The sequence below is a fragment of the Chionomys nivalis genome, chromosome 7 (assembly GCF_950005125.1).
Source record: "Chionomys nivalis chromosome 7, mChiNiv1.1, whole genome shotgun sequence".
Classification (NCBI taxonomy): Eukaryota; Metazoa; Chordata; class Mammalia; order Rodentia; family Cricetidae; genus Chionomys; species Chionomys nivalis.
In genome coordinates, this window is record NC_080092.1 from 65128299 (window position 1) to 65140941 (window position 12643).

Genomic DNA, 12643 nt, shown 5'->3' on the forward strand with positions numbered 1-12643 from the left:
TCAGAGGACAACTCAGGGAGTCTCCTTCCACTTTGTGAATTTTGGGAACCAAACCTGGGTCATCTGCTCTTAATTATTCACTAATCTTGTACTTGTTTATATTTTCTACACATAATAATATTTATATTCTATCTATAATATTTAAGTATGTGTTAATAAAAGGTAAAGACTCTTTTTTCCCCCTCCCTCAATATAATCTCTTTTATTTTTACTTTTTAAGACAGGCAGACTTGGTAGAATTTTTGGGATCGCTTATGTAAACTATCAGATCATCAGCAAACAGTGAAAATTTGACACTGAACCTTATAGAAGAGAAAGTGGGAAGTACACTTGAATGCATTGGCACAGGTGACCACTTCCTAAATATAACCCCAGCAGCACAGACACTGAGAGAAACAATTAATATATGGGACCTCCTGAAACTGAAAAGCTTCTGTAAAGCAAAGGACACAGTCAACAAGATAAAACGACAGCCTACAGAATGGGAAAAGATCTTCACTAACCCCACATCAGACAGAGGTCAGATCTCAAAGATATACAAAGAACTCAAGAAATTGGTCACCAAAGGAACACACCCAATTAAAAAAAAAAAAAAAAAAAAAAAAATGGAGTACAGACCTAAACAGAGAACTCTCAACAGAGGAATCTAAAATGGCTGAAAGACACTTAAGGAAATGTTCAACCTCCTTAGTCACCAGAGAAATGCAAATCAAAACAACTCTGAGATTCCATCTTTCACCTGTAAGAATGGCCAAGATCAAAAACACTGATGAAAACTTATGCTGGAGAGGCAGTGGGGAAAAGGAACACTTCCGCATTGCTGGTGGGAATGCAAACTGGTACAGCCCCTTTGGATGTCAGTGTAGCGATTTCTCAGAAAATTAGGAAACAACCTTCCTCAAGACCCAGTAATACCACTTTTGGGTATCTATCCAAAGGATGCTCAATCATGTCACAAGGACATGTGCTCAACTATGTTCATAGCAGATTTGTTTGTCATAGCCAGAACCTAAAAACAACCTAAATGCCCTACAACCAAAGAATGGATAAAGAAAATGTGTTACATTTACACAATGGAGTACTACACAGCAGAAAAAAAATGACATCTTGAATTTTGCAGGAAAATGAATGGAGCTAGAAAAACATTATTTTGAGTGAGGTAACCCAGACACAGAAAGACAATTATCACATGTACTCACTCATAGGTGGTTTTTAAACATAAAGCAAAGAAAACCAACCTACAAATTACAATCCCAGAGAATTTAGACAACAATAAGGAAGCTAAGAGAGACTTCATAGATCTAATCTACATGGGAAGTAGAAAAAGGCAAGATCTCCTAAGTAAATTGGGAGCATGGGGACCTTAGGGGAGGGTTAAAGAAGGGAGGGGTGAGGCAGGGAGGGGAGCAGAGAAAAATGTAGAGCTCAATAAAAATCAATTAAAAAAAAAAAGGCAGACTAAGCTGACCTCAAATTCATAAAGGTCCACCTGCCTCTGTATCTTGGGTACTGGGATTTAAAAAGGTGTGTGCCACAACCTGGACTGATTGTAATTTTATTACTATTATTACCTTTTTAAAAAAAAAAAAAGATTTATTTATTTATTATGTGTACAACATTCTGCCTCAATGTATGCCTGCACGCCAGAGGAGGGCGCCAGATCTCAGTAAAGATGGTTGTGAGTCACCATATGGTTACTGGGAATTGAACTCAGGACCTCTGGAAGAGCAGCCAGTGCTCTTAACCTCTGAGCCATCTCTCCAGCCCCCCCCCCCATTATTACCTTTAAAAAAAATAAAAAAAATACAAGAAACCTAATACAATAAATAATATTACTCAATATTCATCAGTCTCAAGCTCCCTAGATTAGCTCTTTTTTCACAGCTGGTTTATGTGGATCAGGATCCACATAGGATTTATGTATCTGGGAACTTATTTTTCAAATAAGGGATTTGAAACCAAGCTAGAAAGATCTCCACAAATTGCACCTGTGAACAAATGCTAACGGGAAATTACAGTAGCAGTTAGTCATTTTACCTGACTTACACAAGGAAAGCTCAACATGGGGGGGGGGAATCTAGGGAAATCCAATTACTGTAATCTTAATATAATCTTAATTACCATAATCTATTTTATTGTAAAGTCAGATAAATGTACAATATAATCACCACTTAAATGCAATTTGCTCTATCACATTTACTATACGGAAAACACTCCTACAACATTCCAAAGATACAGGAAATATCAACAATATCCTATCCCAAAATTCAAATATGAAAATTCAAATACAAAATTCAAATTACTCCATCAACTAATTTTTCGTTGCCTATTCAAAATGCTGCTCTGTCCAAAATCTCTTTTTGATACCTGCAGTTTTTGTTTCTTTTCATGCTCATGGTTATTTAAATGCACACCACTCACTAGGTAGCACTCTAAATGCCCTTTGTATTTTCAAAGCACAAGACCCTTAGTAAAGATTACTATGGATATAAACACAACCCACACTAAGGGTGAAGAGCATAAGAAAGACTGGTAATTATAGAGCCAGTCACTGCCTTGGAGGCTGAATTGAGAGTACCCAATGGGAGAAACTACTACATAGGCAGCATGAATGAACAGAAAACCATATATCTAACTTACCTTCCCATGGCCACCTGATCATTTGGATCCAAGGAGCTGGTCTTCCGCTCTATGAGTTCTCGAAGGAGCTAAGGAAAAAGGATAGCAACTAAGTTATTATCATCTCCTAGCAGCAACTGGCTTAAAAGAACACAGAAGGAATTCTGAAAGGCATAATGACCACTCTTAAGCTACAGTCAATAAGGGAGAATTTCCATTAGTCCTTCTATATTTATATAGTTTTCAAAGGTAGCTATCACAATAACTGAGAAGAGACATCCATTTGGATGACTTATGGTACTACAGTTTGTTTCAAATGAATCAATGAGCGAGCAACATTTCTCTTACTGCTTTTACAACCAGTTTTGCTTGTCTCATCAACAATGGATAATTTTTAAAAGGTCAGGTAGGAAGGGCTGTGGATGGAAAGGGAAATGCATCAGCTTCCAACCAGTGGGATAATGGTGTAGAGTTAACTTCAGAACTATAACCCCAGGATTCAGAAAATCTTCCCTGAGTGGAAGTCTTGACTGTCAATAATGAAGAGTGTGGACTTCACCCTCTTGCTTTATACAATTGTACTCTGCTATGCCAGTGATACCAACTGACCTAACCAGACAGGACACAAACACATACACATAGTCACCAAAGTCTGGAGGAACTAAGAAGAAGTCATTTGTGTCTCCATCCTGCTGGGTTAATTCCGTGGGGGTTCTAACGGTATTGGCCCATTCTCCTCTTAATCCTGGTACTCCACTGCATCCAATAGCAATCTCAATCTATACCTTCCACACACTTAGGAACCTGCATAGGACCTTAGAGCCCTCAGTATAAAGGTGTCAAAACATTAAAAGACAAGAATTTTAAGCTGCAACAATAAATTTGGTGTCATCTCTACTATAAGTGCTACAAGGAAAGAAATGAAAACAGAAATTAGGTTTCCAGACATCTCAGAGAAATCTAAAATAAACTAGTTCCTGCTAAACATCTATCAATAATACAGGTTTGTCTTTAAAATTTGTTTCTTCACAAAAACAAGCAATTATTTTGTAGGTAAGTTATAGTTAGTAATACAGATATTTCACCAAATTAAATAGCTGAAGCCCGTGCTAGGAGGGAGAAGAAATAAATTCCTATGAAAGTAGTTTACTTTCTAATTTTCATTTGTGAACATAAGCAGGCACTGAAGAAGTAAAATCTATAAAAATATTCACCTCCATAAGACACAGCTTTACTGCACAAAGGAAAGGATATCTCAATCGCAATTAAAAATCCTCCTGTGAAGTTTTCTCATTTGCTTATTTTGGGCATTATTACCACAGCAATTACGTTTAAAAATGCAGGGACCAAAGGCCACCCGTTTATTATCACTAAAAACCAGCAAGCTATTTCTCTACCCTGTTTATCTGATTGATTCCCAACATCTTTCTGGCAGCCAATCTATCAGTTTATCTCTCCTACTTCATCACAGTCACTTCTGGCAGCTAAATACAAGATCCAAATCCAGTGCTAAACAGACACACGACATGGTAAACCTGTGTAACGCGGTTGCTGAGTAAACAGCTCTGCCCTAGGGCTCAGTGCAAATGGGCTCTGCTTCCTAGTCAGTGTTCTGTGAGAAGCAAGGCTGGCGAATAGGTGAGGGGAGAGGTTAATAATAATAATAATTTTTCAATGAACAGAAAAGAATGAAATGACTGCATTTTACTGCCCTACCTTGTCCCAGCCACGTAAGAGATTACAACCACTATTTCTGGTTTTCTTAATCACCCCTAATCCCTTGCGCCTGGACAGTCCTGGCCACTGGGGAGCAAGTGCTCAGGGAAGGCTGCTCCAGCACAACAGAACTGCCTCATCTGGAGGAGAGCACCACACTCCTGCAAAGGCTAGAAACCAGAGTCGCACAACTGCAGAGGATCAGCAGCAGCAGCCACTCAAGCACCAAGTTGGTACTGTGTTTGCTCACAAGTACTCTGTGTTCTACACACAACCTGGTATGCATCCTTATGACTTAAGAACTTCATACAACTCTTCTTAATCACTCTCAATGGAGAAGATGCAACTGATCCATCTGCCTGTCTAGCTGATTGGGTTTAAAATTTCAGAAGAAATAAAATGTCATCAGCATATTACCCATGGATAGTTATTAAGTAAGGTAAAGCAGTACTAGTTTCTTTCCGGACATCCTAAGAGTAAGAAGTCATATCTTATTGTTGTCTGGATATGCATGTTCCTGATGACAAGCCACGTGGGACATCTTCCTGTATTTACTGGTTACTCATGTATCTCCATGGAGAAATGTCTATTCAGATTCTTTATCCATTTTAAAGTTGATGGGGAATGGAGAGATGGTTTGGTGGTCAAGAGCACTGGCTCCTCTTCAGGAAGACCCAGGTCTAGTCCCCAGGACCCACCACTGTAGCTCACAACCATCTGTAACTCCAGTCTCAGATGGATCCGATGCCTTCTTTTGGCCTCCAAGGATACTATATACACACAGTGTACAGACAAAACTGTAGGCAAAACACTCACTCGCACACACAAAATCTTAAAACAAATGAAGTTGGGTTGTGTTATTATCAAGGTGTAGGAGTTCTTAAACTCTGTGTACCATGTCCTTATAAGGGGAAGATCTTTCCATTTTCTTGATGGTATCATTTACGTAAGTAAGTTGAGTTGTTAATTTTGATATAATCTATTTTTCCTCTGCTATTTGTACTTTTAATGTTATATACAGGAGATCATCATGTAGCTCATAGTATGAAGATTCACTCCTATAAGTTAATCTAAGAGTTTTCCAGTTTATAAGATCCATCCTGAGTTAACTCTGTGTGTGGTATATGATAGAAAGGCAGAGAGAGGTCCACCTTATTCTTTCATTTAGTGGATGTCCTCTTGTTGAAAAGACTTCTCCAATGAACTTTCTTAGCACGCTGTCAAAAGGCCAAGTCATTTTTTAAAGAATTTGGGTTTAAGACCACACACTCCCAGGCTTTCTACATTTGTGATTTGAGTTACTCCCGCTTCTCAGGCTTCCAAAGTCCATAGACACAGACCCTGAAGAAGGAAAAGGCTAAAAAACTCAGCCGTTCTACCGGAGGGGAAGGATTCCTAACACCTTTCTCCCCGGTACACAGATATAACCCAATTTCTGTGTGTTCAGACCCTCAACCAATGAGGTACAAAAGCAGAATAACTCCTGTAATTCCAGCACTGAGGTGAAAACTGGAGGGATTTGGGTACCCTCCCTTACAGCAAATTCAAGGCAACCCTGAGCTGCACAGACTCTGTTTCAAAATAAATAAACAACCCCCCCACACAAAAAAACAAAAAACAAACAAACAACAACAACAAAACCCATTTACTCTTTCTTCTGTTCACTTTCCCAAAAGAGTTTTTCCTTGATCTGGCTCCTACTTTACTACTCCATTTTTACTTTGAGCTCCCTAGTCTTTCAAATTAACCCTAAAATCAGGTATGATAATAGTGTATGCCTTTAATTCCGGCACTTGGAAGATAAAAGCAGGTGGATCTCTCTTGAGTTCAGGTTTACATAGGGAGTTACAGGACAGCTAAGGCTACAAAGTGAGGCCCTGTTTCAAAAAACATACATACACACATACATCTAATTAACTGTAAAAGAAGTCACTTGTGATAATTTTTTAACAATATTTCTATTGCTTATTTTGGAATTTCACAAAATGCACCTCAATCGCACTTGCTTTTCATTCCTGCCAGGTCCACATCTTGAGGCTCATGAAAAATACATTTGTATATACTATAATTTTAAATATTTGGGAAGGAATTTCTGTGTGCACCTATAGTGTAAGTTCAACATAAAATGATTCATTTCCCACAGGTTTTATGTTTCTCTAACTTCTTTCCACAGGATTCACTTACTCCTCAACTCTACCGCCTAAAATTTCTTCTTCCACTAACCCGCTCAAACGAAAATTAGCTCCTTCCTAGGGCCTTTAGAACCACTAGTGATCTCTCCTTCTTCTGTATTCTTTAATAGGCCCTCACAGTAAGTGTTTCTGTTGTTTACAACATCTGCTATACTTAGCTACAGGCTCCTTGAGGGCAGGGAACATAGTATTTTTACATATATCCCTGCAAGAATGCCACTCATACATTATCATTCAATGCATTTTCCTGAGTCAAGTAGTAAGAAGTCACCTTAGAAACAGTACAAAAACTATTCAGCTTTTACAGAAAAACTACATTAGGAGAAAATAAAGACTAGAACAGAAGGAAATCATAATGAGTGGATAAATCCCAAGAAACATCTTAATTCTGAAGTTAAGAATGATTTACCTTTGGTTACTATGGCAGAGAATATACAGTCAAAAGCAGGGGGTAAGTCTGCTTAAGTCTCTCCCTGCCTAGGTCTTTAAGGACTCAGTTATCTTTTTTACTTTGACTCAGTTGTGTTGTACCTGGACTAGAATTTGGAAGGATGACAAGTTTAGAAGCCAAATGAAGTGGTACTGTTTTCAAAGGCCATAATATTTCACCATGCTTGGCCACTTGGCTTAAAATTTATTAGTCAGAACAGAGAATCTTCCTATAAGAACCCATAAATTTCTTTAGACATAATATAGAGAGTTTTAATGTCTAATAATTTACTCGAAGTGTAAGAAAATCACAACCAGCATCAGACTCTGATGTATGAACACAGCAATTTGAATGCTAGAGAACTTTTTGGCAATTTGCTTTTCATTCCTTCTTACTACATTAAAAACAATTTAATAGCATCAATTTACTCTTTCAAATCTTTGCTAAAAGTAACAAAGAGTGAAGGTGCTGTTGGTTAAGTTTTACAACAGTCCCCACTGCAAATATTCTGGCCTCTTGGTCCCCAGATACATATTTTGTTAAGTATTTTTTAATCTGTTATAAAGGTGAGGGGTGTCCTTTGGGCTATAACTCAATTTCTGGACACTTTAGAAATATTTCTTTTAATAGTATCATATAATCTATCATTTGTGTTGAAAGAATAGAGCAGTCTCACCAAGCTGGAGGATTCACAGATAAGAAACTAGATGGAGAACTAATTTGTGTTCTGTAATTACGTTTCGTTAAGGACTAAAAGCCTAGCAGAAACAAACTCTCTTTTCACAGCCTAGCTTTCAGATGCCAATAATTCTTCAGCTCCACTAGAATCAATACTCTATTGACTCTGCCATCTTTTCAGTATCCCTCATCCTCTTCTCCAGGGCTCAACCTTCCTTATCAGGTAAATAATGATCCCATGGTTCCTTAGGACAACTTCTCCTGGTATACATACATCCTCTACTCTCCTATAGGCTGTCCCTTTGTTATACAGATCCACAACCCCTTACTAGGGATAGAATCTTAAATTTCCAAAGTTTTAGAATTTTAGGAAGGAAACAAAATAAAGTGCATATAGCATAAATGCCTCAGCAAGCTGGGCAGCACCCCAAAGTCAAACACACATGTGTTCCTGGGTCTGAGTTACCTCACTCAATCTAATTCCTAATTCCACTTACTTGAAATTTTCATGATTTCATTTTTCTTTAGAGCCCAATAGTACTCCATAGTGTACATGCACCACATTTTCATCATCCATTCATCAGTTGAAGGGCATTTATGTTGTTTCTGTTTCCTAGGCTATTGTGAAGAGAACAGCAATGAACATAGATAGGATGCCACAGAGTGTGGTATAGCTGGGTCATAAGGTAGATTCCCACTCCCAGCTTCCCCACACACCACAACCATACATAGGGTTCCTCTGTGTAACAGTCCTGGCTATCCTGGAATTCATTTTGTAGATCAGTCTGGTCTCAAACTCACAGAGATCTGCCTGCTTCTGCCTCCTGAGTGCATCACTGTTGCGGGAGCTCCTTCCGCTCCTTCAGCCAATAGCCGCTGGGTATGGTCTCTCTCCCTTTAAAAAAAAGCGGCCACTTCCCTCTCCTCTTTCTCTCTCTGGCTTTCGGCTCCATTTCCAGCGACTAGGCTCCTTTCCTGATTGTGCAGAGGGCTGTTGTCTGGGACAGTGATCTGTAAGTTTTCCCCTTTAAATAAATAACCATTCTATTAATCATAATTCCTAACTGGTGTGGGATTGTTTGTGACTTACACCTTCACACCACCACCACCCAGTAATGTAGATTTACTTTTAATTTTTTGAAGGTTATCCACACTGATTTCGAGGGTGACTGTACCAATTTGCAATCACCAACAGTAATGAAAGAGCGGGATAAGTAAGATTATGAATCCAGAACCATTTCAACAAGGTGCTGCACCATAGCAAGCTTGCCACATAAACACAGTTACCATTGGCAACTTTTTCATCCCAGAACTTTAGAGAAGGGATCCTATGTCTGTATTTCCTTGGCAAAACATCAACTACATTAAATCCCAGTGTCTGAACTCAACCAGTGCCACATGGCTACTGGAGAAACAGGCCTTTGTGCCTGTGTTCATTTACTAACTCGCTGACTCCTAACTCTAGGGTCTTCTGAGACTGTTTTCCTAGTACCTCCCAACCTTGGAGATAAGACAGAACACTCAGATGAAAACTTAAATGTAGCCGGGCGGTGGTGGCGCACGCCTTTAATCCCAGCACTCGGGAGGCAGAGACAGGCGGATCTCTGTGAGTTCGAGACCAGCCTGGTCTACAAGAGCTAGTTCCAGGACAGACTCCAAAACCACAGAGAAACCCTGTCTCAAAAAAACCAAAAAAAAAAAAAAAAGAAAAAAAAAAAAAAAAGGAAACTTAAATGTATGCTGATTGTTTTCTCATGAAAAGATGTTAAATACTATTTATGCAACTATCAAAATAATTGTTTTGTTAACTTATGTTATTGACAGAATGTATTATATTATTTTGTTTAATATTTTGTATTAAATTGGCCTTGGATAAACACCACTTGGTCATTGTATATAATCTTTCTAATACTGATGGATTGAATTTTTGTACTTTTGGTTTTACAGAACAAAGGATCAATTCCAGGGTCTTACACACGGTAGGCAAGCTCTATCACTGAACCACACACTCATCCCTACGCTTGCTGACTTTCATATCAATATGCGTAAGAAATACTGGTCTGTTTTCTTTCTTTGTAATGTTCTACTTGCTAATGGTATTAAAATGACATTGGACTTCTAATGACTCTTTAATGTCACTTGCATCAATGCTGGCTATTTTAATTTATCTACTATGTGTAGGTACACACATATATGTGGGGGGGGGAGATAACATGCATGCCACAATACACTCGTGCAGGACAGAGGAAAACATGCAGGAACTGGTTCTCTTCTTCTGCCATGTGGGTGCCAGGAACTGATTCCAGGTTTTAAGACTTGGCAACAAGCACCTTTACTTGTGGAGACATCTTACTGGCTCTAAATTTGTGCACATGTGCACTCATACACACACATACCATAACACACAGGTTAGGTCAGAGGACAATGTGAAGTCAGTTCTCTCCTTCCACCTTTATATGGTATTCTCACATTTTGTTCTGCTGCTGTGATTAACACTGATCAAAATCAAGTGTTGCCGGGTGGTGGTGGCGCACGCCTTTAATCCCAGCACTCGGGAGGCAGAGGCAGGTGGATCTCTGGGAGTTCGAGACCAGCCTGGTCTACAAGAGCTAGTTCCAGGACAGGCTCCAAAACCACAGAGAAACCCTGTCTCGAAAAAAAAAAAAAAATCAAGTGTTAGCCTCAAACTCACAGTCTTCCCACTGTAGGCTTTAGAGTGCTGAAATTACAAGCACATGCCACTATTCACAACGTATAGGGTTTTCTCCTTTTTTTTTAAATTACAGAAAACTCCAAACAGCCAAACGGTAGACAACGCCATCATCAATCTGAAAATTCCTCTTAAAATCTGGTTTCCAACAATGACTGCATTCTTGAAAATAAAGAATTAATTAATTATTAATTAAATACAGAGCCTTGCTATTTAGCCCTGACTAGCTTGAAAGTTTGCTATGTAGACCAGACTGGTCTTAAGCTCATAAATCTGCCTGACTCTACCTCCTGAGTAGTGAGAATAAAGGCATACCTGGTATTCAGGTCAAAAAAAATTTTTTTTGAGACAGGGTCTTCCTGTGTTTCCCAGGCTGCCCTTCAACTACTAGAGATTCACCTGCTTTTAATATCATGTATTAAATTATGGATTAAATGTATGCACCACCTCACCTAGCTCAAGTCATATTTTGAAAGAGGAATTATGCAACTACACAAAATTAGAGAGAACCTCCCTCTTGTTAGAAAATCCTTGGGGGGGAATTTCAGCAGATTAGCAGCTATAAATCCATCATCTGGCACAATAAATGTTAATAGAATGGCCAAAGCTGCATTAAAATGATACATGTGAGCCATCCCAGTGTTCTCAAGTAGATTTTCAAATTTGTCCAATCAAAAGGTGGCATAATGCACTACAAAGAAAACCAAGCTGGGCCGGGTGGTGGTGCTGCACGCCTTTAATCCCAGCACTCAGGAGGCAGAGGCAGGTGGATCTCTGTGAATTTGAGGCCAGCCTGGTCTACAGAATGAGTTCCAGGTCAGGCTCTAAAGCAACAGAGAAACCCTGTCTTGAAAATCAAGCTGGAATTAAGAACACTTGCATTTTAATGTTCTGATTCTATGTGAGGACTGATCTCCCCAGTCACTCCTTGGGGCTAATTATGTTCAAATTTAGATCTACAATGCACACACATTTTGGAAGATATTATTAACTTACCCTCTTCTTTGTTAGAGCATTCTCCCTTTGAGTTACTTTGAAGGAAGAACACATTAAACAGAACTTAGTACCAAGTCCATATGCCTATCTAAGTGAGGAGGTAATTTCTTATTTCTTGAGAAGTACTAAATTCTTCACCTGCACCTACAAATATACTGCTAGGATCCTACATTTAATTTATATGCAGCCAGTATATATTGGCCTTATAAGTGGCAGTTCTGACCACACATTTGCCTAATAAACTTTCATGGTACCATTTATATTTAAGAAAGTTTCTTCCAACAGTTCGAAGCTAATCCTCCTTCTTTCCTGCCTAGTCCAATAAATTTTATTGCTTAAACTTTGTTCTATAGTTTTGCCATTAATGAAAGAAGCAGTGGTATGTAAGTCATACATCTAATACTTTTAAAAAAAAAAGAACCAAAAGAAATAAAGGTGCTAGGTATGGTGATGTACTCCTTTAATCCCAGCACTTGGGAGGCTGAGGTAGAAGGATCTCTGTGAACTCAAGGCCAGCTTGGTCTCCATAAAGAATTCCAGGCATTCCAAGGCGAAGTAGTGAAGCCCTGATCCAGTCATTTACTTTCTCTTCATGCAGCAGTTTGGTGAGACTTCTGGACCTGGCATTTAAAATTTGGTTTCGCTGAGTGTGGTGCCACAGGCCTGCAGTCATTGTACTTGGAAGGTAAAGGCAGTAGGATTGAATGTTCAAAGCCAGCCTGGGCTACAAGAGACTCCGAATCAAGAAAACAAAATTGAAGTCAGTAAAAAGTACCTTTTGTCCTTCTGTTCTATAGCAGCCTCCATGATAATGCAAGCTAGTGACCAAAGGCTGGTGCTGATGCCATACTTGGCTCTCAATAATGACAATAATAATGACAGCATTATTAATGCTAAGTGTCTAAAGAGACAGTATACAAGCTATCATGTATTGCAAATAAAATTCTTACACATGGGACATAAAATAACCTTGTGATCGTTAGAATTTAATTAGACTTGCTAATTAGTGTTTTTAAAAAACATTATTACTATGTCCCCCAAACACAAAATGGCAAGCTCTTTGTTTTACCTTCAGCCATGTCAATTTTCAGATTTATTTTCATGTTCTGTGTGCAATAAATTTCATTAGTGTCTTTTAAGAGACACTATCCAGATCCCAAATACAAACATTTAAAAATTAAATTAAAAACAAAAGACTGCTCTTGTAAAAGGCCATCTATTCTCCACTAATGTATTGGCAAGGGCAAGAAGAGATTCATATCAGATTTCCTAACATGTTAATAACCATTAGTTGGGCCACTG

General features: G+C 38.7%; 1 protein-coding gene across 1 annotated transcript in view; it reads right to left on the reverse strand.

The window, feature by feature from the left end:
• Positions 1 to 12643, reverse strand: part of Aatf (apoptosis antagonizing transcription factor) — a 108189-nt gene that overhangs the window by 34573 nt on the left and 60973 nt on the right. Inside the window, exon 9 of the mRNA XM_057775205.1 lies at positions 2641 to 2708. Within this exon, the coding sequence (XP_057631188.1) occupies positions 2641 to 2708 (68 nt within the window). The remainder of the gene's footprint in view (positions 1 to 2640; positions 2709 to 12643) is intronic.